Source organism: Elephantulus edwardii, unplaced genomic scaffold, assembly GCF_000299155.1.
Source record: "Elephantulus edwardii isolate Elephantulus edwardi_28Jun2011 unplaced genomic scaffold, EleEdw1.0 scaffold00005, whole genome shotgun sequence".
In the NCBI taxonomy this organism is placed as follows: domain Eukaryota; kingdom Metazoa; phylum Chordata; class Mammalia; order Macroscelidea; family Macroscelididae; genus Elephantulus; species Elephantulus edwardii.
In genome coordinates, this window is record NW_006399755.1 from 4,815,615 (window position 1) to 4,841,063 (window position 25,449).

The 25,449-nt window shown below is 39.6% G+C and overlaps 1 protein-coding gene across 6 annotated transcripts in view; it reads left to right on the plus strand.

Moving 5' to 3' along the window:
- ELAVL4 (ELAV like neuron-specific RNA binding protein 4) overlaps nt 1–10,337 on the plus strand; it is a 127,330-nt gene extending 116,993 nt beyond the window's left edge. For 2 of the 6 annotated variants that reach the window (XM_006879658.1, XM_006879654.1), the window contains exons 5-7: nt 2,345–2,570; nt 4,306–4,344; nt 7,371–7,909. In XM_006879658.1, coding sequence (XP_006879720.1) covers nt 2,345–2,570; nt 4,306–4,344; nt 7,371–7,698 — 593 coding nt within the window. In that variant the 3' untranslated portion in view covers nt 7,699–7,909. Of the gene's footprint in view, nt 1–2,344; nt 2,571–4,305; nt 4,345–7,328 lie in introns of all 6 variants that reach the window. The other 4 variants (XM_006879657.1, XM_006879655.1, XM_006879656.1 and 1 more) reach the window with 4 other exon arrangements.
- Nucleotides 10,338–25,449: the final 15,112 nt, after the last annotated feature.

The window sequence follows — 25,449 nt, forward strand, 5'->3', positions numbered from 1 at the left end:
CTTTTTTTTTCACTTGAAAAGAAAAATGTGATTATCAGTCAACTGCTCAAATTTAAGTGGGCCACCTTTGGAGGTGTTCGGAAGTTCTCCGTCATGGGAATGGTTCCAGCAGCAGCTGAACCACTTGGCAGGTTGTAAAGAGGATTCAGGCATTGAGAGTGGGACTGTATGACCTTCAAAGCCTCCCTTCTTTTTTCTTAAACAAGTTAAATTACTTTGTATGTAAAAAGAGCAAAGGACAAGACAGGGTCTATATCTGCTATTTATAGGGTTGTTATGGGTCATGGTCAACTTGATGGCACCCGTATGTAACCCCCAAATCAACATTAGATACTTACCGAGAACCTCAAACTGCCTCATCTCACAAGTGAGGAAACATATATGAAGTGAGCTCTCAGCTAGCGGACCTCGGGATTTGCCACTTTGAAGCTACAGAGTGGCGACCACCAGCTCCCCATAAGAAGTATGTATCACCTGGGTTACATATTTTTTTTAATATTTATTAGGATTTTATTTTTTTTATTTTATATTAGTTTGTACACAAAATTAACATACATTGTGGTTGTGTTTCATATATTCACATTGTGTGTCCTTTTTATTGTGTTTTGTAAAATTAATCACCATTGATCTATACTCACTATCACCCTGTCTTTTCAAGTCCTAATTCCTTCACCTTCTCCCTCCACTTACAAAACTCTCATCCCAGTGATTTTTGCCCTTCTGCGCACCCTCAGCCCTCTGTCCTTTATCCCTTCCCCCTTTGAACTTTTATACACATCTTACTAGTTAGCCTTGTATTTTTATGATGGTCTTCTGCAATATTTGTCCTTATAAGACTGAGTTAGTTCACTCAGCATAATGCCCTCTAGACCCTCCCATGTTATATATTATTAAATTGTTGCTCCTTCATGCTGCATTGTGTGAATGTTACTATAATTTCTCAATCCATTAATTTGTTGTTGAATATTTTGCCTCTTTCCATTTTCTTGCTACTGTGAATAATACTGCTGTGAACATAGGTGTACAAATCCCTGTTTATGTTTCAGTTCTATTTTCCTCGGATTATATTCCTAGCATGGGAAATAGCTGGGTCATGTGGGATTTCTGTATTCAGCTTTTTGAAGAAACACCAAACTGCCTACCAGAGTGGTTTTAACATTTTACAGTTCCACAGGCAGCGCATGATAGTTCCAGTCTCTCCACATCCTCTCCAATATGTATTACTTGCCGTCCCGTTAAACTTTGCCATTGCTGTTGGAGTAAGATGGTATCTCGTTGTGATTTTTATTTGCATCTCTCTAGCCAGTGATTTTGAGCTTTTCCTCATGTGTCAGTTGGCCATCTACCCCTAATTTCATCTTAATTTACAACTCAGCCCTGATTGTAGTCTAACAATTTTCCCTTTGACTCACCTAACACATGCCCCCTGGAACTGCTTTGCACCATTCACCATACAGAGGGTCTGAACCAGGGATGAACGTAGCACAGGCTTCCCTCACCTCTACCCCGTTGGAGGTCTCCACTGTGACAAGTGCCACCAGAGGCCTGTCCAGAGCACTGTGTGGGCTCAGAGGATGGTATGCTATGCCTGGTGGGAATTGTTGGGAAGGCTTCATTGAGGAGGCAACATTTGAGCATGGTTTGGGGAAGTTAAAGGGCAAGAAGGAAGAATAGAGCATTCTAGTTCAAGAGGACAGCATCTGCATGGCGTGGGGGAAGAACAAAATCTGTTTAAGGAATGGTACGTGGCTCAAGGTGGCTGGCATGAAACTCAACAGGGAATCTGGGACCAGATCTTGAGGGGCTTTAAATACTGTAGCAAGATCTCTGGACTTTTATCTGTGTGCAGTATGGTGGTGTGGTAAGATTTTGGTACATTGCATTTGTTATTCTGTTTAAAAGGAAAAGGTACCACACACCAGGTACAAAAAATGCAAAAGGTACCAGAAAGATAATAATATTTGTTAAAGGGTATGATACCATGAGACTTTACTTTCTACAGAGATTGCTACTCATATGCCAGGTCTGCAGGCACATTAGAGGATTAGAAACTGGACAGTGAGCAATCAGCCATAGCAACTCAAGGGAGATAACGTCTGAGCAGAACGGTGGTAGACAGTTGGAGGGGACATGTATGAAAGATTTCTGTGTTCCTGTGGTGCAATTCAGAGTGTAGACAGATGCATTTTGATAAGTAAGAGTGACTCAAGGAGCCTGGCTTGGCTCTGAACCCACAGGTGTGCCAGCAGCCCACAGAATGCCCATGGGTACTGTCCATCTCTTCCCAGAGGTAGTATTCGTTGGATTCATTCTTTCTTCATAGAGTCTGTTTCTCCTTCCACAGGAGTTTCCAGAGGGGTGGGATTCATCCGCTTTGATAAAAGGATCGAGGCAGAAGAAGCCATCAAAGGGCTGAATGGCCAGAAGCCCAGCGGTGCTACGGAACCGATTACTGTGAAGTTTGCCAACAACCCCAGCCAGAAGTCCAGCCAGGCCCTGCTTTCCCAGCTCTACCAGTCCCCCAACCGGCGCTACCCCGGCCCACTTCACCATCAGGCTCAGAGGTTCAGGTAGGTATGTCCGCAGGGAAAGAAGCCCTGCTGCGGGGATCCAGGGCCAGGGAAGAGCCAGGGAAGCTTTTGGCCCTAAAGGACGGGCCAAGGGTAAGCGCCTCCACCACCATTAATTACTTTGCAAAATTCCCTTCTGAGCCTCAAGTTTCCATGTAAAATGAGCTGATTGGACTAGATGCTGTTCAAGGCCCCACCACTCACCACTATGACTGTATGGTTAAACTTCAGGTTCTTGGTGGAAACAAAATTACCATTTTTAATTAAAAAAGTGGTTCTGTTTCAGCAAAAGTTATTCACAGATAAGTGACCCTTTTTATCAGCTCAGATGTAGGCTGGACAGGAACTTTTAATACAGTCATAGAAAAAGAGTGAAGAGAATGCCAGGAGGCAGATCTCTTTCTGTTAAGTAATCAGACAAGGAAACCAAGGAAGGTTTTGTCCTGACCTTATTAGTGTTTCCAGCTTCCAGCAGTGGGGATTTCCCTTCTCCTGGGACATTTCTAAAGGCAGGTTTCTTTCCATGAAGGCAGTACCACTTAGAGCAGCCTCTATAGAGCGAGACAGTTGAGGACAAAACCAGAAACCTATTTCCATCATGTGGATTCCTAATCACAGCAGCCATGGAGGATAGGACAGAACTGCCTTGTAGGGTTTACAAGATGATATTAGGATGATCCTTATGGAATAATATTTATCCCATAAATCCTTACAGAAGCAGATGACCTCAGCATTCTGCTTTAGAGAGGCTGGTGGCTTCAAACCACCTACCTTTTGGTTGGTAACTGAATTCTTAAACCACTGCACCATCAGAGCTCCTTTGAGACTAAGAAATAGGGCTATTTATCCCACCTAATCTGTCTTTAATGAAACCATTTTCCTCATTGTCAAATATTACATGGGAAGATAATAGATGCTTCCTTTCTGCTTGACTGTTAGAGGAGAAAAGACTAGCCCCTTTCTGTCCTCCTGTTCCCTCTGAATTGAAATGGTTAATGATTTCATGAGGAGTCCAAGTCATCTAATTTTTATTTCGTGTGAGAGCACATGCAGTATTTATGTAAAAAGCCTCTCCAGCAGGCTTCTAATGGTGGAAACTATGGTTACTATTGCCCCATGGTGTGAATAGCCTGTCCCCAAGTAAGGTGCTGAACACAAGGAAGATTAGAATGGAATGGCAGTGTGCCGGGAGGTGATTTCCACTTGTAAACATTAAGCTAATCTTTCAAAATATTAACCCCAAATCCGGAGGGGAAAATGAATGTGTGGTGAGATTTAGTTAATGTAGCTAGGCTAAGAGAAAAGAATCATTCTGATGCACCTGGTATGTGTGTGTATTGTTAATCTGGATCAGAGAGAGCTGTAGTCACAAGCTTAATTTCACTGAAAGGTGAAAAATTAAGAAGCCTCCCTCTCCTCTTTTCAAATGATTTTGCACACAACGTTTTAAAAAATATATACAAATATTCTGAGAAGTGGGGGAGAGTGGGATTAATTCAGATCTTGAAAGAGTGATTCATTCAACACTTTCTGTAAACTCTGGCATTGACCTAAGCATGAATTACTTACAGTTAGAGGCTGGAAAGGGGTAACTACCAGTGGATAAACTCTCAAGCACTGGGGAAAGTTGTTGAGCTTTTTCTTCTTTGAAAATGGAGCATTCTTATTAATAGTTCCATTGAGCGATCTTGCCATCTGTGAGGCATTAACCCAGAGACCCTCCTTCTCTTTGCAGGCTGGACAATTTGCTTAATATGGCCTATGGCGTAAAGAGGTAATTAAAACTCCACAGATTGCCAGATGTCCGTGTTGGCACAGACTGGGGCTAGAATTTTTTTTTTTAATTCACTAACTTTACAATTTTTTTTTTAATTCTTCCTTTTTCTTCCACCAGCATGTCAAATTCTTAATTTTCATTTCAGACCTCAGTTGATTTTATTTCTTTTAGGGCATACAAATTGTGTTTGTGTGTTTCACTGTTTTATTTGCAGGTGGGTTTCTCCTATGGTTCAGGTGCCACAGCTCCCAAGCCCTTGATAATCAGGTCCCCGAATGGCTCCCCTAAAGGGGAAGTCTCAGACTATTTGCTAGCTGATTTTGAAAATTTGCAGAGCAACTGTTTTGCATTAATTGTGCCAAGAATCAGTTAAGAGGGCAGATTCTCGCAAATCAGAATTAGAACATTTTGCTAATCGTAGCTGACACTCCTATGACTGTCAGTGGAAAATTAGATTTGGGACTCCCAGCCCTGGCCATGCAAGAATAAAAACGTGAATGACTTTGACTTTAGTCCCACCTCACCTCGATATGCCTTTCACATCCTGAGAATAAAATAGATCTGTGTGCACCTCAGCCGGAGGTTTCTTTTGTTACAGGTTTTAACCGTTATTATAAATCCTCCCTTGCTTATATATGTATGCGTGTTTAAACTTGTTATATCTTACATTAAAAGCGGGCTTTGGGTTCAGATAGAGTCAAGACGTTGGGGGTTATTGGAATACAATCACTAGTGTTCAGATCCTGTCCAAAAGCTGAATCATGGGAAGTTGGGTGTGCTATGTCACTGTGTCCATGAGATTCCCATATGTGCTTTTGATAAGCTCCACTGAACTGCTAGAGACGTAGCGTCTTCATCATCTTGCTCAGTAGAGCTGCACACTTTAATTCCCCTTCCTACCATCAAGGGAAGATGTGGTCTTAAATAGTCCACATCACATTCCCCATACTAGGCAGTCTTTCACCACTCGACCATGCATGGTAAGTACCCCTGACCCTAGGAACCGAGGCACAGTGGAGGAAGTAATTTGACTACAATCCCCACTATCAAAGCATCCGTTCTTCCCAGCCTCCTGAATCTGAATTCCAGCATAGTGAGAATCGCCATGGTGTCTAGCACAACGTTTACCTGTTCCCAGGCATTTTACATCTTCACTAGCTCAGTCTCACACCCTTGTCCCTTCCTGACTTTAGTGCTGTGGAAAGAGTGATGTTTCTAACACAGCTGGTGCTGCCCTGCTCCAAACCGCCACCTAAGTACACATCACTAGTTGATAACAGCATTCTCTTTTCCTATTAAACCCGGATTTTGATCCAGAAATTTTCCTCCAAAGTGCTCCAGACAGTCTTTACAAACTAGAGTTGACTCTTTATCTAGTTGAAACCTCTTTGCTGACCCAGACTTTGACCTGGTAGTAAGCACTTAACTTTTCTCTCTCTATAACCAAATGGGGTCTGATCACCCAGTTGGAGGAGAGAAAATTGAGAAGAGTCTTCAGAAATAATGCCAGTAACAATTAATTGGGCAATGGAGTTGTTTTTCTAAGAATATATGCCATGTTGCTTTGATTTTATTTTTGTTTTTAAGCAAGTGGGAAGAGTAGGTTGGTGAATAATATAAAAAATAAAGTTTATTGAGTTGTTGGGTTTAGCAACCATTTAAGCGAAACTCTGTTTAAAATACACAACTCTTCTTTTAAAAAGGTCTCTCAGATCTCCAAGAGTTTTTTTCTTCTTTCTAAATCGCCCTTTACACTTTGCTATCCCCTCTTTTGTCTTCCGCATGTTCCACCACTTGTTGTTGTGTACCATTGAGCGGCAGCCAACTCATAGCTGACCCTCCAGCGGGTTTTAAAAAGCAGTTAATAGCATGGAAGGAGATTAACCATCCTTCCCTCACAAAAACCAAAAACCATGAAAAACAAGAGAATAGTCAATGGATAGGTCAAAATCCCTGTGTAAGCTCGGTGTTAAAGAAAATGTTAATTGCTTTTTTTTCTGCTCTTGATGCTGGTAGTCTAATAGTTTTAGCGGTTGCAGCCATTACAAAATCGACATGGCTTTCTTTTATCAGGTAACACATTAAGTATAAAGAGTTGTTTTTCTTTTCAAGATTACACAAAAGCTGAGAAAATGTTGCTCCCTAATACAAAAGTACTTGAAATAGGACAAGTAACAGTTCTCTGCTTTTCTAATATATGGTGATTGAAGATCTAGAAACTCACAAACCACTTGAAATTTTTTTCCTATGATACTTACAAATGACTCTCAGATCATACAGCATCAAGTGTGTTGCACTCTATTACTACTGTTGGGTCTGGGGAGAGCTTTTAAATAAAGATGTAAATTTGACCCATGTATCCAATTAATAACAAGGCACGTCTGCTGATTCTTACATATCTGTCCTCAGCAGTGATAAGAGATCATTAATGGCAATCAGAAGTTGAGGTACTGCAAAGATGGTAGACTTGAGCGTTTCTGGGGCCTTCCTCTAACCTGCCTAAAATATAGAATATTTCCAAGCATTGAGATCAAACAAAATTATTCACTTATTCAACCAATAAATATTTCTTATTTACCTGTCACTGTGTCTTCAAGATTCCCATGTATGTACCACTGAGTAAAATAAAGCAAGAATATAAATAAAATAGAACACCCTCACTCTGAGAGTTCACTGTTTACAGGGGGGAGTGGACAGGATCAGCATGGGATGGATACTCAGCATAGGCGGTGACCGGACTATATTAGAGCTTGCTCTGGTAGCCCCGAGAGTCCCCCATGGGTTTGTAGGAATTGACCTAGGTTTTCCTTCTTTCTTTCTTTTTTTTTTTTTTTGCATCTATCTAGCCATTCTAGCAAAAGAAATACCACAGGCATTATTTCTTGTATTTTGGTTTTTAAACCCTGCAGACTCCTGCAAACACTCACTCAGCCCTCTGCCCTGTGTCTGTGTCTGTGCATCTGTGTGTTATCCATGGTCAGACTGATGTCTGGACCAGCCCCCCCTTCTGCTTGTCCCCCCAGGTTCTCCCCAATCACCATTGACGGGATGACAAGCCTTGTGGGAATGAACATCCCTGGCCACACAGGAACAGGCTGGTGCATCTTTGTCTACAACCTGTCCCCTGACTCCGACGAAAGTGTCCTCTGGCAGCTCTTCGGTCCCTTCGGAGCAGTGAACAATGTCAAAGTCATCCGTGACTTCAACACCAACAAGTGCAAGGGATTTGGCTTCGTCACCATGACCAACTATGACGAGGCAGCCATGGCCATCGCCAGCCTCAACGGGTACCGCCTGGGAGACAGAGTGTTGCAAGTTTCCTTTAAAACCAACAAAGCCCACAAGTCCTGAATTTCCCATCCTTCCTTATTAAAATATATATATAAATATATACGAACAGAACACATGCGTGCACACACACACATACACAAAAGAGAGAGAAACAAACTTTTCAAGGCTTATATTCAACCATGGACTTTATAAGCCAGTGTTGCCTAAGTATTAAAACATTGGATTATCCTGAGGTGTACCAGGAACGGATTTTATAATGCTTAGAAAAAAAGAAAAAAAAAACCACAAAAAAAATACCTTTGATGCATTGAATGTTCTTTCATAGCTGTCGTTGTTGAATATAATATACATAGATAGCGATGTGCAGGGATTTTTACCCAGCCAGCTAACTTTACTACCTTCCTTGAAGGTGGGTCTTTTTAAGATGACCATTCGCTCATTTGAAGAAGAAAAACAAAAAAATAACAAAAAAATAAATAAACAAAAAAATTTTTACATAGTAATGGGATTCAAAGAAAGAAAAAAGATTTTTCTTTTTTTGTCAAAATGTTGATCCAATCAGATTGGTTTAAAAAAGAAAAACCCACACAAATTAAAGAGGAATAATAAAAATTGCAAAACTTAAAAAAAAATTTTGCAAATTTTTTTATTTTTCCTTTTTTCTTTTATATCATGTGAACTAAAACAGTCTTCTGTTAGGGGACGGGGGCCAGGGGGATACCTGATGACATTAACAATTTAATAACATTAACATTGTTGCCAAAGAGGTGGTCTCTTTGCTGAAAATGGGTTTCAAGAAAAATCTATTTTTATAAAATATAAAGAATTTTTACAAGAGAATCTGGATTTGAGAAAAAAATATTTTGACTGGCTAATTTAGGGGAAATTGACAACTTTGTCGCGTTCATACTGCACTGGTAACTTTTTAGAGATCAAGATGTGTGTTTTAAACTGGATTCGTAGACTGTTTTTTGAAGGATGGGCTATAAACAGATGATCTTCATATCTTTTCATAGCATGTAATAATTAAAAAAAATTATTAATTATTAGGGGAAAGGAGTGTTCGTTCTACCCAGGGTACCACAGTTCCCCACAGTCAAAACCCAAAAGCAAGGAGATGAGTTGAAAGACAGTTTTTCTTTAAGTCATCAGTATGGGATGTCAGCAGAACAAAAATTTAAAAAGATTAATTTTCATTTTGATCTAAAACTTCCTTAGTTTGAGCAGTAGGTGCTATGAAATTATTTACATATCTTAGTATCATAGTTAAATGTAATGTGTTTAGGAGAGGAAAAAAAGATACATTTGCTTTAAATTCATTAAGGAATTTTCAAATTCACTTTGTAGCCCATGCTGATAGAATTGGGCTGTGTTGGTACATTTAAAACACTGTTTATGTTGCTTGAAACACTTATTTATTTATCTCTGATGTGATGATGCCTATGGCCGAGATCAAATATAGCTAGATTGGCTAGACTACTTATTTGTTTACTTAAACTATGGGAAGAAGCATATTATCGTGTCATTCTGTTGTGTGTGTATGTGTATATACAATATAAATATATATATATAAAGTTATTTTTTTCTTTTGGTTAATTTATTATAAGTTGTAACACTTGGCTAGTTTTGTTTGTATATGTCTTAAAATGTTTTCTTATGATATTTAAGTGACAGTTAAAGAGGTATCAAGGTAACTTGTGTAGAACTATTGTTTGATATATTGTCATGTTTGTTGTGAATATTTTTTCTTACTGCACAGTAGAAAAATAAAAACAATTGGGTCTTTATTTTAATGTAATTCAGATTGGGGAAACAAAACAGAGCTAAGGGAACAAAGTGACTGAGGGAGCACTCTCCCACGTCCAGTGCACTGATCATTTTAGTATGTTTGTGCTTTGTACGGTTATATATTTAAAACAGAAACAAAACAAAAAAAAATTACAAGGGTTCATGCTCTTCCCTGGGTAATAGAAACAGTTACTCGCTATGCATAATCTAGTTGATAGTTAAATTTGCTATTGCTTTTCTTGTCTTGTTATATAAAATCTTTTCAATACAAGTTTAGTCTTAATGGTAATAAAACGTTATGGTTATTTATAACTTGTGCTTATTTTGTGCATTTTTTCCCATGCTGAACCCACTAAGTGCATGTAGACAGGGCTGTTGTTTTCACACTGAAGAGGCAAACTTTGTAGTAGTCGTCGTAGTGGTAGACAGATAACTAAAATCAAGGCTGCATCATAGACTCCTCCTTTAAATTTTTTTTCTGGTTTTTTTCCTCTTTTCAGTTTTGAAAAACAAAAAAACAGAACAAAAAATCCACTAGATTTCAGTTCTGAGAACACTCGTTCAACATTCAGGGAAAATTTTTTGCATCACCTGCTATGAATGAATGCAGTTTGCTGGCAAAGTTTTGGCGCATTTGCTAAGCATTAGTGGGAAAGGCATGCCAAAATCTCTTCTCTATAAGGTGTTCACTCTTGGGGGAAAAAAAAAGGAAAAAAAATCTTAGGACCAGGCAGTTGTATACTTTAGTTATAATGAATGACTTCATGTTAATCTTGCTAGTTTAGATTATTTCTGAGGGAAAGTATTGTAAATGGTTTTTTTTTTTTCATAATCTTGTTGTGTTTGAATTATTTGTACTTTATCTGTCCAGACAATAAATGAAAGTGTGTAGAATGGATTTGAGCTTCCCAGATTTTTAAATGTGTTTATTCAAACTTTTTTTCTGTAACATCTTCAGATTTCCCCCAATATTTTTATCATTAACCAGACCCCCAAAAAAATAGAGTAAAATTCTGTTTTGCAGCTTAGCCATTACAAAATCAATTTTCTATTCAAATGCTATTGTTCTAGTTTCCTTTTACTAAAAATTGTGGCCACCAATCAGCAATTTTGGCATTACCTGAGAGCTTATTACAACTGAGTGCACATCTGTATTTAACCAGATCCCTAGGTAAACTGCTGATACTTTGAAGGTTAAAGAGTGCTGCCCTAATTGATAACAACTTAGGACACTATGTGTTCTGTTTTGTATGAGGGTATGTTTATACCTGTTATTAATTTGAAAGCATACTGGTTGTTCAGAAGGCAGGGATCATTTACAGAGCACCAACTATATGTCAGGCAAGCTTAGTGACAGTTTCTAGACCTTCTCGTTTTTCCTTCCCAACATGCTAACAGGAATGGATATTGTTACCTCCATTTTACAGGTAATAAGAATGAGGTCCAATGAGATTATGTAATTTGCCAAAGTCAGATAGCTAGCAAGTTTCAAGCTACTGTATGATTCTTTTATTTTAAATGTTATTAATTTTAATGAACATTTACAGAGATTTTTCGTTTCCACTCATTGATTGTGTTGCACCCTTTTCCCTGCCCACCCCTTCCCCCAGTTCGCTCTTCTCTTTGAAAAGTGAAAGAAAAATTCCTTCATTGGTATACAATCCCCACCCCACCCCCGGCCCTGAGTATCCTCCACTATGCAACCTTCATTCTGAACTCTTGTGATAACCATAATACCCAATCATATATTGCTTTTAAACTCTTCTCTCCTTCATCTAGTTCAATGCATTATACATAAAATATCCAGTTTTTCTCAGTCTTACCCCAACCCTGATGTCAGTCCCATTCTACAAAGTGGCACCATGCAGTATTCGTCTTTTTGTGACTATTTCACTCAGCATCATGTGCTACTGTATGATTCTTAATCTGATTCTACTGCACATCACCTCAGCACTCATTGCAAATCTTAGTGCTTAAAGGACAGTCTAGTATTAGAAAGTGGCAACTAAACAAGAAAGATCACCTTTTGAGTTCAGTACTCATTTTGGCTTAAAAGAAGTTGCACGTATTTTACTTCTTCACCCTTGAATAGAAGTCTTGAAGAATTTATTGGTGCGGTATATAAAGACTATGATTTAAGCCCAGACTAGGAGGGAAAACCAACACTAAGACATCATGAAGAAATGGTAAAGTATGCTCTGAAATCTACAGATGAATTTTCAGTGATATCTCAGACAGTCACTCATTGATGATACAGTGTCTATCTCATTTTCATTTTCTCACTAATTGAAAATTCATACATATCCTATAAAACACCACCATCTATAAACTGACACTTCAGAAGAAATGCCCCCACTGAACCAAATGAACAAATAGGCAGATTTTTCTCTTCTATTTCTCATTAGCCTCCTTTTTATTATAATATTAAATTACCACATTCGTTGGGATAATTAAATCCAGGGCAAAGAATGAGATTTAATTAACCAGGCTAAATATTAAACCTCTAAGTCAGCCTGAACATCCAGTAGTTGAGCTAAAAGGGTTTTTTCTAGCTTTATCTTAAAGACAAGCCCTCATGTTTCTTTTCTGTAGGAAAAATGAGTATCCAATCTAGCCATTGACTCCAAGAATATAAGAGCCTCACAAACATGTTTATAGGATCTGAAAATATTGCTGTCAAACCTGTGATAGTTGCCAGTCTTAAAGGTACAGTTTAGCATGTCTTAAAGGAATAGGTATATTATCTTGGAAAATTGGAAGTTAGTTGAATTTCATTCTCCAGCCTTCAGAAAAGCTATCCTGAAAGTTTTGTGAATATATCTAGGTCTTTAAAACATCAATAGAAGGACATTTTACATATCCTCTCTTGGCAACACTTCCCAACATCAGCACAATGTGCCTACCTAACATCTAATAAAAATTTCATCCTGTTGCAAGTGCAAATGTGTTACCTTAAATCTCAAGTCAAATATTACATAGTTTCTGTAGTTTGCAGCGATTATTAAATTTCTTTTCAGTCCTGAGTACATTATATTTTGCTTAGAAGGAAAAAATGCACCTCATAGAAAGCCAACTGCATTTACTTCATGCTATTTCTATCAAGCGCAAGGGTGCAAAAATATATGTGTGTGTGTGTGTGTGTCTAGCCATCCAACACCATCACCACCAGCATCAAAACTCTTGGGTGCAAAAATATGTATGTTTTGGTGTGTCTCTAATGATCCCACACCATCCACTAGCATTAAAACTTTTACTTAGATCCATCACCAAAGATCAAACATTGAGCAAGAAATTTTAACAGAAATAGCTGTTAAAATTTTTATCAGCTTGGCTCCTGTTTAAATTTCTTTGATCAAGATTAATCTTTATTTTGTTTATTTGAAAATTTACCCCTCCCAAAGAACAGGGGGTTTTTAAGCACACTTGGAATTCACAAAGTTTTGTTCAGATCCAGTATTGGGGTCTGGAGACCTTAACTTTGTCCTTTGTCAAAATTCAGAACATAGTTTCCTTCTTTGTAGGTAATCCCAATTCTTGGACTCATTTGGTCCTTTCTTCTTATAGGGGCTATGCATTTTTCTTTAATAGACACTTGCAAATACCCAAAAAATAATATAAAATAGAATTCAGAGTTTTTTACTTTGACCTATGAATTTTAAAAATCCTAAAAGTCGTACCTGGCATTATAGAATTTGCAGCAAAAAATGTAGTTTTGTATAAAAGTGGAAGAGTCATTAAAATCTTAATTTGAGGCCATTCCACCTGGATCCCTTCCACAGCCCTAACAAGAGCTCACAGAGCACAGCTGTATAATATCCTTACACCCTTCACTGCCTTTGTTCTACCTGGAGAAGAGGATAATAAAGGGAAATTACATTATATTTCCATGAGCTAAAATCAAGTTTTAATATTGTCCAAAAATGACTCTCACTGTTCCTTTATCTTATTAGCTTTTTTGGCATATTAGGTAATAAGATAATTTCTCATGGTACAGTATTTATGTAAGAATCATATTTCTCTCTGTGCAGATCACTTACAGAAGTGTCTGTTAACAGGAGAGAATGATGCATAATCGGCACTTAAGATTAAAATAGACCTGATAACATGAAAGTGTTCCTTAAATTAAAGGAGTAGCATTTCTCCAGTCTCATCTTTTTCTTGTTTCTACAGCAGAATGAAAACTGGCTTAAACTCCCCCGATCCCAGGTTAATTACCAGAAAAAAAAAAGACTTTCCTATTCACGTCCAGCTTACTCTATCAGTGAATCAAACACCCAGTGAACTCACACTTCATTCCAGTATGCCATGTACTGTGCTGATTTAGAACAGCTCCTAGCGAAGTACTTGAGGTTCAAGAAATTGTTTTTAGAAAAAGCACTAATGTTTCAATCTTTCCAATATACCAGACACTGCACATGTATTTAATCCCTCTGCCGGCTCACTGAGGGATGCGTACTATGCCCATTTTACACTGGGTAAAAAGAGACTCAAAGAGATAGACACCTTGCACAAACAAGTAGGTGAAAAGCCAGAATTCAAACACAGGTTAGTCTGACCTCAAAGCACTCCATTATATCACTCTGGCTACAAGCCAATTCTGTCATAATGAAAGCCAAAACAATTACCAAGTGGTCTGAACATCAATTAAAGGTGAAGATGAGCCCTATTATGAAAGGAACAAAGGAAATTATATTAATGCAATTGTGCCTGGGGCTAACCCTCTCCTCAAATTTTTGCTAGAAGAACAAATCAAATAACACTGGTATTACAAACAAATTGACAAAGAAAAGCTGAAAACTGTTGGTTTTTAAGCAGTTTTGCAGAGTGGTATTCAAAAATGCAATTAGTTTGTTGGCATCTATTTTAACCACCTTGATTGACCTTTCCATGTGTAGAAATAAGAGATTCTAAGCTTTGTGTACACTAGAATTCTTGTTCTCAACACCTACCATATGACAGGTACTGAGGGCATGTGGAAAGCTTTTTTAAAAATTTATTGTGCCTATTTTGTGTATAAAGGAACTCTGGTGGCACAATGCTAAAATGTGAATCGACCAATTAGTCCAAAAATTCAAGCATTCTGGTCCCTAAAGATTGTTGTTGTTGTTGTTAGGTACTGTGAATCAATTGAGATTCATAGCAACCCTATGCACAACAGATCTGAGCCATTTCCTGTCCTGTACCATTCTCATGATCTCTGTCATGTCCATGCTCATTGTAACAGTCACTGTTGCAGACCTTGTTGAAGGTCTTCTTTTTCGCTGACCAGAATGTTATCTCTAAGGACAGATTCCTCCTAAAAAAATATGTCCAAAATATGTGAGACAAAATTTTACCAACCTTGCCTCTAAAGAGCTCTCTGGTTGCACTTTCTTCAAGACAGATTTGTTTGTTCTTTTTGCAGTCCATGATATATTCAACTTTAACACCACAATTCTCTTCACCTCTTCTTTAGTCATCCCTATTCACCGTCAAACTTTCAGATGCATACAGAGCAAATGAAAATACTTTGTATGTGGATCATGCACCCCTTGGCCTTTAAACTGCCATTTTTGCCCTTTAGAACTTTGGAGAGGTTCTCAACCACACATTCCCCCAATATTTTCTTTTGATTTCTCGACTGCTGCTACTATAAGTATTCATTGTGGATCCAGGTAAATCGAAATCATTGACAACTTCAATCTTTTGCCTATCCATCATGATGCTGACTATTGGTCCGTTGAGAAGAGTATTGAATATATTCCACGGACTGCCAAAATAACAAACATGTTTTGGAGAAAGTGTAACTGTGGCGCCCCTTGGAGGCAAGGATGGTGAAACTTTATCTCACATACTTTGAGCACATTTTAGGAGGGGCTAGCCCTTAGAGAAAGATATGATTATAAAGATGGAGGGTCAGCATAAGAGAGGAAGACCCACAAAAGATAGATTGACACAGTGACTGTAAAAAGGAGCTCAAGTTTATCAGAGATGATGAAGACTGAAGACCACACAGGACAGGGAAGGGTTCAGATTCATTTTTACTAGAGTCACTATGAGTCACAGTTGACGTGATAGAACATGACAGAAAACAACAGCACAATAAGATTGTTGTTAGGTGCTGTTGTGTTGAGTACAACCCATAGTGATGCTATGAACAACAGTTTTGAATTCTGGCCTATCCTGTGCCATCCTCACATTTCCTAACTCATCAGAGCCCACTGCAGTAGTCACCGTGTCAATCTACCTGGTCAAGGGTCTTTCTCTACCTTTCCAAGCATCATGCCCCTCTCCAATGAGTAACCCCTCCTAGAAACATGCCTGAAGTATGTGACGCAAAGCTTCATCATCTTTTCCTCCAAAAAGCATGCTGGCTGCACCCTAACATCCTTGGAATGTCCATGGGATATTCAGCGCTCTTCTCCAACACCACAGCTCAAAGATATCAGTTCTTCTGTCATTTTTATTCAGGATCCAGCTCTTATTATGCATCCAGCTCTCAGATGCCTGGCAAGTTATCAGAAGGACCGTGGTCTGATCAGACAAACATTAGCCCACAAACTGATATCATTAGTCCTCAATAATTTAGAGAGATCCCTAACTGCAGTCTTTCCCAGTGCAATACGTCTTCTGACTTACACAGTAAGATATGGCCAGATAATTTGTTACTGAGACAGGCATTAGCAGAGACGGTGAGGATGGAGGCCAGTGTTAAGATGAGGTAGGCAATGCTAAGAGGGAAGAACAGAGTGAAGAAGAAAAGGGTTGTACACTCAGACTGAGGCAGGAAGACAGGATGCCAGGCAAGCTTTTGAGAAAAGTAATAAAGCTCTTTCATTCAAAGGCCTAGGAAAAGGATGTTATCCCCAAACACTACTCTTCCTGTCTGTAGGCATGAAAGTCAAGAGAAGGAAAACAAATCCAACTAAACCATGTGACAGCTGTTACCTCTTTATTACATGATCACCCTTACCTGTTTTAATGGTTGTCATCAGAACCAACTGATAGCTGACCATCCCATAGATTTTCCAAGGCTATAAATTGCACAGGAGGAGATTGTCCATCTTTCTCCCATGGAGCAACCTGGTAGATTCAAACCACCTGCCTGAATGTTGGCAGTACAACTTCTTACCACTAGACCACCAGAGCTCCTTTAATTCACTATAGAAAATTCCTTTAAAGTCAGTCCAACCTCCTTGGGAGAAAAAAAAATTTATATTTCCACCAACTCAAATCAGTCCCATGTGATTTGCTCATCATCCTATTCTACACACACATCTGCGTTCTTAGAATTCCCTTTTGTGTACAGACCTCCTCTATTCCTTATCAGTCCGCATTGGGCTCAAAGCACCATCCCCCAGTTAATCCTGCTTATTCAAGGTGGGACTTATTGCTTCCTGGGAACCTTCCTGACCTCAGCTGGGGACAAGGATCCCTCAACAACCCCACATTTCTCTGTTTTCCTGTATTGCAGTACATTTCACACACTGTATTTGTACTGTTGCGTGTATGCCTCCCTTGGGAGCAGAGAAATCAAACACCATGCCTGCCTTTGAAGAGCTCAAAATGTAAGCAAAGAACTGAAGGGAAAGAACAAAGCTCAAGGGTGCAGGGAAACAAGAGCAGTCAATTCTAACTTTGGAGAAGAGGTTGGGGTGAGATTGGTGTATGACAAGAAAAACATCCTAGAGATGTTTAGGAATCAGCTATATCTTGAAAATAAATCAGGGACATCCAGGGATTGGGACAGGATGAAGATCAAAATAGTTGAAGTCATGGAAGTAACCCAAGGTTAGGAGCCAGAAACCTCAGCTCTGCCCCGATTTGCTATGTGACATTTAACAAGTCACCACCACTTTTCTGGGCTCAATTTCCCAGAAGTTAGTGCCAAATGATGGTCTAGATGGTCTCTCATGATCTGACTCCAGTTCATTTTTATAGCCTCTCATTCCTCTATATTCTTTGAGTCAGTAGATACTTAATGACCACCTTTTATGTGGAACTGAGGATAAAATGAGGGTACAAAAAAGACATTTGTGTACAGTTGGGTTTAGCACTATTTAAGTCAAGTGCATGCTACTGTGATAAAGAATAACAAGACCGGTCCAGCTAAAACGGAAGAGTATTCTCTTTGAAACCACGACATTGAATGAAAATATGAAGGCTGAGAAGAGGGTGACCTATGCCAAAAAAGGAGACTATTATATGCAAAGAGCTAGAAGAGGGGAGTTTTTGTTCTGTGCCATCAAGTTCCCCACGACTCAAAGCGACCCTATGTACAATAGCTTTGAACCTGGCCCTATCCTATCCAGTCTCATTGACTCTGACACACCTGATCCCATTGCCCCCGTTACCATGTCAGTACATCTCATCCAGGGTCTTTCTGTTCTGCACTGTACCTCCAATCTTCTAAGCATGATGTCTTCCTTCAAAGACTGATACCTCCTGGCCACATGCCCAAAGTATGTGAGATGGAGCTTCAAAACCCTTGCCTCCAAGAAGAAACTTGATTTCATCCTGTCTAAGACCTATTTGTACTCCCAGTGGTCCATGGTATATTCAATACTCTCCTCCAACATCACAATTCAAAGGCATGAATTTTTCTTCTGTCATCCTTAGACATTGTCTGGCTGTCTGATGCATAACATAATTGTGAAGCCCATGGCCTGGATCAGGTGCACCTTAGTCTCTAGACTGACATCATTAGCACTTTAGAGAGGACCCTGACAGTAGTATTCCCCAATGAAATTCATCTTCTGATTATATTTGGACCTGCAGGAAGTCATCAGAACAGAGCAAGGAAATACTGCATGGTTCAAAATTAGGAAGGGAGTGCATCAGGGATGCATGCTGTCTCTATACATTTCAATCTATGTGCAAAACAGATCATTCAGGAGCCTGGACCTTTGAGGGAGAGTTTCGGGATTGAAGGAAAACTCATCAACAGCCTGCATTATGCACATGATACAACCTTGATTGTCAAAACTAAAGAGGATCTGAAGTGTTTGCTGCAGAAGGTCAATAACTATAGTCTTCAATGTGGGTTGAAGCTTAACACTAAGAAGACAAAGATTCTTACCACTGGGCCAGTTGGCAGCACCATGATGGATGGAGAAAAGATTTCAACTTACTCAACTCCACAATCAACACTCTTGGAATCAGCAGTCAGGAAATCAAAAGAGGAGGAGAGTAGTATGGCTTAATTGAGAAACTGAAAGAGTCCCTGAGGGAAATGAACTGAGTCTGGAATGGGAGCAAAGTCTGGATCACCAAGGACCTTGTAAAACGAGAAAGAACTCTAAACTGGCTAACTCTAAAGGCTGGAAGTTTGAATCCACCTAGTGGCTCTGCAAAAAACCTAGGGGGCGGGGGCGAGGGGGAAGACCTGGCAAAATTCTCCAAGTACTAGTGATTGTTATGGTTGTTAGGTGTCGTTGTTGTTGTTCGGTGTCGTCGAGTCGAATACAACTCATAGTTACCCTATAAACAAAAATTATGAACCCAGTCCTATCCTGTGCCATCCTCACACTTCCTGACACACAAGAGCCTATTTCAGCAATCACTGTGTCAATCCACCTGGCAAAGGAGAGTCTTACTCTCCTTTGCCAACACTGCAACCTACCCAATATCATGTTCCTCTCCAAGGAATAGCACCTTCTAACAATATGTCCAAAGTATGAGGCAAAGCCTCATCATTCTTGCCTCCAAAGAGCTTTCCAGGTACACTCTCTCCAAGACATATTTTTTTCTTCAGTGTTCTTCTGCAACACCACAGCTCAAAGGTGTCAATTCTTTTCCTGTTATCATTGTTCATTGACCAGGTCTCAGATGCATAGCTAGTAATCGGAAAGACTATGGTCTGAATCAGACACACTTTAGTCCTCGAGCCAAAATCACTACTCCTCAATAATTTGCAAAGGTCACTAACTGCAGATTCTCCCAGTGCAATATGTCTCTTTATTTCCTCACTGCTCATACCAAGGGTGTTAATCGTGGATCCAAGCAAGATGAAACTGTTGACTGTTTTAAGCGGCTGCTCACCCATCATGACACTGCCTATATGGTCCAGTGTCTATTGGAGTTTGGCAAAGTTGGATCCTGGTGGGTAAGTGTTTGTAGTTTACTTGAAAGCCGGGGGTAAACTGTTTGGGTATTTCTAATTGTGTTAGCAATCATGTGTAAGCTGATTAACTGAATCTGATCTCATTTACTAAAGATTACAGCCTACAAAACCCTATGGAGCAGTTAGTTCTTCTCTCTCAGGTCTCTATGAATAAAAAACTGATTCAACAACACCTAACAACAAGAATTATGTAAACACTACCTATAGGACAGCAATAGCTATATGGATGTTTGCTATCATTTTTCTTAATCTTGCTATACACTCATATACATTGTTTCACTCTATTCTCCACTCATATTGTGTTTCATACAATCATTCCCATGTATTATACTTTATAAAATTATTCACCTTAGGACCTTGCCCATCATTATGCCATCTTTTCAGGTCCACACTGGATCCTTTATGTTTGCATCACCCCCTCCTTCTGCCCACCAAACTGTGCAACACTCTGGTTTCACCTCACCCATTCTCACCCCTTCCCTTCCACCACTTCTCCTTTGAGGAAGGCAGTTTGGCATTTTCTGAAAAATTGAACATAGAAACTCCATATGACCCAGCTATTCCACTACTAGAACTATATCCCAAGGAAATTAGAACTGAGACACAAATGGAGATTTGTACAACAATGTTCATAGCAGTGTTATTCACCATCACAAGAACATGGAAACAACCCAGATGTCCAACCATAACTGAATGGATTTTAAAAATGTGGTACATTCACACAATAGACTATCATGCAGGCCTCAGGAGCAACAATTTTGGAAAATACTGCATAACTTGGGAGAGACTGGAGAGCATTATGTTGAGTGAACTAACTCAGTCTCATAAGGAGAAATACTACATAAGATCGTTATTGTAAAAGTAGGAAACTGAGCTCTTTGAGGGCATGGACTGAATCTTATTTCTGACAGTGTTCCCAAGAACACACACACACACACACACACACACACGTGGCCTAGTCAAAAGTAAGTATCAGTAACCATGCTGTTATTGTTATTATTAGGTGCCCTCAAGTTGTAACTGGATCACAGCTGACCCTTCAGTGGGTTTTCAGAAGCAGTAAGTAGTACAGGGGTTAATTGTTCATCTTTCTCCAGCAGAGCAGCTGTAGATTTGATAACCATGAGTGAATTATATTCTAGGTTTTCCCTGGGACACCACCATCACTAATTTGGTAACGTCGCCATATCCTCATGATCCCAAAGCCTGCCTGCCAGCTATGTTTATATATGTCTGAACTTCAGTTGAGCAAACCTAAGTTATTCCCCAATCCTGAGCAGCAGAATGTCACAGAATCTATGCAAATCCTGAGTCCCCTGGCATAGAACGAATGGTTAAATGTTCTAGGCTTCTGTTTCCCCACCTGTAAATGCAGGAGCAGGACTAGGTTGTTTCAGATTTAGAGATCTGACACCAGAAGGAAACCCAATCAGGCTTGAGGGCCTTTAGTACAGGAAAGCTAGTACAGCAGCGAGGAAGGAGGAGAGATGAGGGGGAGAGGAAGTTTTCAATCAGGTACTGAGCTTTCTCTGCCAAAAAATTTCCCACAAACAAACCCACCCCAGCAAAGGAAGCTACAGTCGGCTGGCACGATGCAGAAAGCGGCTGCGCTAGAAGGCGGGCACGAGGCCTCATTAATCCGGCGGTTGTGGGATTAGTTGCAGATACCCCCAGTACGCCCACTTCTCACCATCTGCTGTTGACGCTGAGCAGAAGGCATTCAGCTCTGGTGGGAGACCAGCCTGAAGCCCACAGAGAGGCCTAGACCCTAGACTGTCGGGCAGCCTCAGCAATAGGAACTCAGTACACTCCCTTAAAGCCAAGTTCTTGCCCCAAATCCCAATCCCTACCCTCATCCTCAATGCAATCCCACAATATTACATGAAGCGGGGCTAGAGATCACCAATGTCAGCTGGATCTTGGCTGAAAACAGGGAGTACTAGAGAAATGTTTATCTGTGTTTCTTTGACTATGCAAAGGTACTTGAGTGTGGGAACACAACAAATTGTGGCTATCCTTTAGGAGAATGGGAATCCCAGACACTTGATTGTACTCATGCAAAACCTATACTCAGACCAAGAAGAAGTCCTCAGAACAGAGCAAGGAAACACTGAATGATTCAAAATCAGCGAAGGAATGTGCCCAGGTTGCATTCTATCTCCACACTTTTTCAATCTATATGTGGAACAGATCATTTGGGAGGCCAGACTTTATGGGGAGGAATGTGGCATCAGGATTGGAGGAAGACTCATCAACAACCTATGTTATACAGATGACACAACCTTGCTTGCTGAAATTTAGGAGAAACTAAAGTGCTTGCTGCAGAATATCAAAGGTTGTAGTCTTCAATATGAATTGTAGCTCAACAGCAGAAGACAAAGGTTCTCACCACTGAGCCAATTTGCAACACCATGATAGTTGAAGAAGAGATTGAGATTGTTCACAATATCAGCTTGTTCAACTCCACATTCAACACTCTTGACACCAGAAGTCAGGAAATCAAAAGACGAATTGCACTGGGAAAATCTGATATCAGAGACTTTTGCCAGCCTAGAAACTAAAGTGCACATTGGTCTACGCCATGCTTTTCACATTTACTTGCTATGCCTCAGAGAGCTGAACAATGACAAGGATGAGAGGAGTTGATGCCTTTGAGTTGTGGTGCTGGAGAAGTGTATTGAAGATACCCATGGACCTCCAAGAGAACAAATGGGTCTGTCTTGGAGAAAGTGAAACCAAGTTTCTCCTTGGAGGCTAGGATTTTGAAGCTCTGTCTCACATACGCTGGGCATGTGGCCAAAAAGGACCAGCCCTTGGAGAAAGACATCATGCTCGGAAGGATGTAGGGACAGCACAGGAGAGGAAGACCCTCGATGTGATGTATTGACACGGTAACGGGGTTGTAATGGGGGTAGGTGTGTTGGTGTCAGTGAGACTGGACCAGGACAGAGCAGGCTTCAGCGCTGTTGTACAGAGGGTCAATGTGAATCCCAGCCAACACTATGACACAGAACAACAAAAACAGCAATACCTTGGGAGAAACTGAGGGGAAAGCCTCAGAATCTTGAATAAATACTAGAAAAGTAAATAACTAAACTTCATAGATAACCTAGTATGTGTGAGGCACATATCTTCTGAAAACAACCACACTACATACATCTCAGCATTAAGAAAACAACAACTCTCACCACTGGACCAATAAGCAACATCATGATACATGGAGAAAATACTGAAACTTTCAATGACTTCATCTTACTTCAGGCCACACTCAACACACTTGATACCAGCAGTCAGGATATTAGGAGATGTATTTATTGCACTGGAAAAGTCTGCAGTCAGGGACCTCTCCAAACTATTGAAGAGGAATGGTGTCAGTTTGAGGACTAAGGTGTCTGATACAGGCCATGGTCTTTTCAATCACTTGCTATACTGCTAAGAGCTGGATCATGAATAAGAATGCTAGAAGAATTAGTGCTTTTGGACTGCAGTGTTGGTGAAAAGTACTGAATATTTCTTGGACTGCTAAAAGAATAAATAGATATGCCTTCGAGAAACTGCTCCTTGGAGGCAAAGATGATAAAAGTTCATCTCATACATTAGGCATGTTGTTCAGAAATGCTTTCTTCGGAGAGGGACATCATGCTTTGAAAGACGGAAGATGACCTTCAATCAGATGGATTGACAAAATGACTGCTACAATAGGCTTGTGTATGTCAGAAATGATGAGGATGGCACAGGATATGGCAGAGTTCAGATCTATTGTTCAAAGGGTCACTATGAATTGTATTCAGCTCAATGACACCTACCAATAATAACACTCTCTCTAAAACTGTACTTAAAATACACTCAGTGGCTTCATAGAAGAGTAATTCAGCAATCTACTTCCATAAAAACTATAGCCAAAAATACTATGAGGCAGTTCTATTCTGTCATCTGGGGTCGTTGAGTAAAAAATTGACTTGGCAGTACACAATAGTTCTTTTCCAGTTCTAGAGAAATACAAAAACAAAAACTGAACTCAGAACTACACCTACCATAAATCTTAATTTATGTAAGTTCTTTTTCCAATACCAGCATCCATACAATATTAATTTCTTCTCTTTATTCTATTTCATTTACTACACAGTCTTACTCATATCTTAGGCCTGTGGTTGTCTAGTGGGGAAGGAGTCGTGCAGCTAATCCAAAAACATGCAATTTGAATCCACCAGCTGCTCTGTGAGAAAAAGATGAGAAATCTCTTCCCGTGCTACTCACAGCTTCTAATATCTCTGTTGGGTCAGGTGTGTGTCAATTTTGACTCAAGGCAATCAACTGAGTTGAGGTGAGTTATTTTGATTCTAATTTCAAGCATCCTGATTGCCACTACACATTTCCTATCTCATTCCCTTTAATGTCTTGGTTCAAAATAACCTTTAAACTCCATTGGTACTTTCAGTGCATCTTTTACTGCCAATGCCTACCTACCTTATGTCCTCACTTCCTTTCCTACACCCAACCCAAACCCATTACCATGATAGCAGTCCCAACTAATGAAAACCCCCTGTGTTATATGGAAAAACTGTGCTCCATAGGATTTTCATTTCTGTGACATTTCAGAAGGTAATCAGCAGAACTTTCTCCCAATTCATCTCTGAGTAGCCTTGTATAACTAAACTTTTGATTAATAGATTAACATGTGAACCACTGAAGTCCTTTTATTTTTCCACTTTGTTGTTGTTGTTGTTGTTGTTATCTAGTGTCAAGTTGGAAGGAACTCATAGCTTACCTTCTAGTGGATTTTCAATGGCTTTAAATCACATGGAAGGAGAGTGTCCATCTTTGCCTTGTAGCAGAAGGTGGATTCCAACTGCCTTCCTTTGGGTTGGCAGTGCACCTCCTTACTACTAAGCCACCAAAGCTCCCTAATTCTATGATCAAACACATAATAAATTACTCTTTCGCATACTTATCTGATTCCATCAAAACTTCCCAACTATTTTATGCCTGAAACTTCACAACTGAATAAGAAGGGAAAATCACATCTTAGGCTCACCCATTAGGATTCCTTTGGATTACTGGCCACCAATCTCACAAGGGTCTTTCAATTGCCTGAAGGGCACTCTGTATTTCTTTAGTTAATCCCCTTTTCTTCTCTATTTGATAACACCTTCCTACTTTCTCTTCTTTCTTCAAACTTCCGATGTCTGTTCCCACATTCTCAACTGAAGACCTTACTTTCTATTTCAGACACACACAAACACAAATCAAAGCAATCAAAAGAGAATGTTCACAAGACCTACCTATATCTCTATTCATCAGCCTGTACTATTCTATCCTATTTCTTTGGAAGAATTAATCCTTCAATTTTGTGCATTAGCTCCTACCCTTCTCACCTACACAAGAATTCTGATTCATCAGTCCACTCCTCTTGTCCTACAGGTATCATTAGATTTTTCATCCTTACTGCATAATTCTCCAAAGCATACAAATTTTCTATTAATCCTTATTATCTCATTTTTCTGCTATCAATAAGAAAACTTCTCTAAGAAGTGTGCTTACATCTACCATTTCATTTCGTTTCTCTTTTTGCTGTTCTTTCTTAAGCTAACTTTAGTGAGATTTTCTCCACAACTACACTTTCCAAATTGCTCTTGTCAAGTTCATTAGAGATTTCCTCGTCGATAGATACAAAGGGCAAGCCTTTGTCAGTACTCTTGCAGCAAAGCAGCAGCATTTGACGCTACCCATCAATCTCTTCCTCAAGCACCTCTTTCATCGGCCTTCAAAGCCTCCATTAGTTTTTTTAGGGCCCCATTAACTATCATAAATTGCGTAAGTTAAAACAACTGAGTGAGTTAATACGGAATGTATTAATACAGAAATGTATTCTTTCATAATCTAAATTCAGGCACTCTAAAGAAAGCATGGTCAGGCACTTG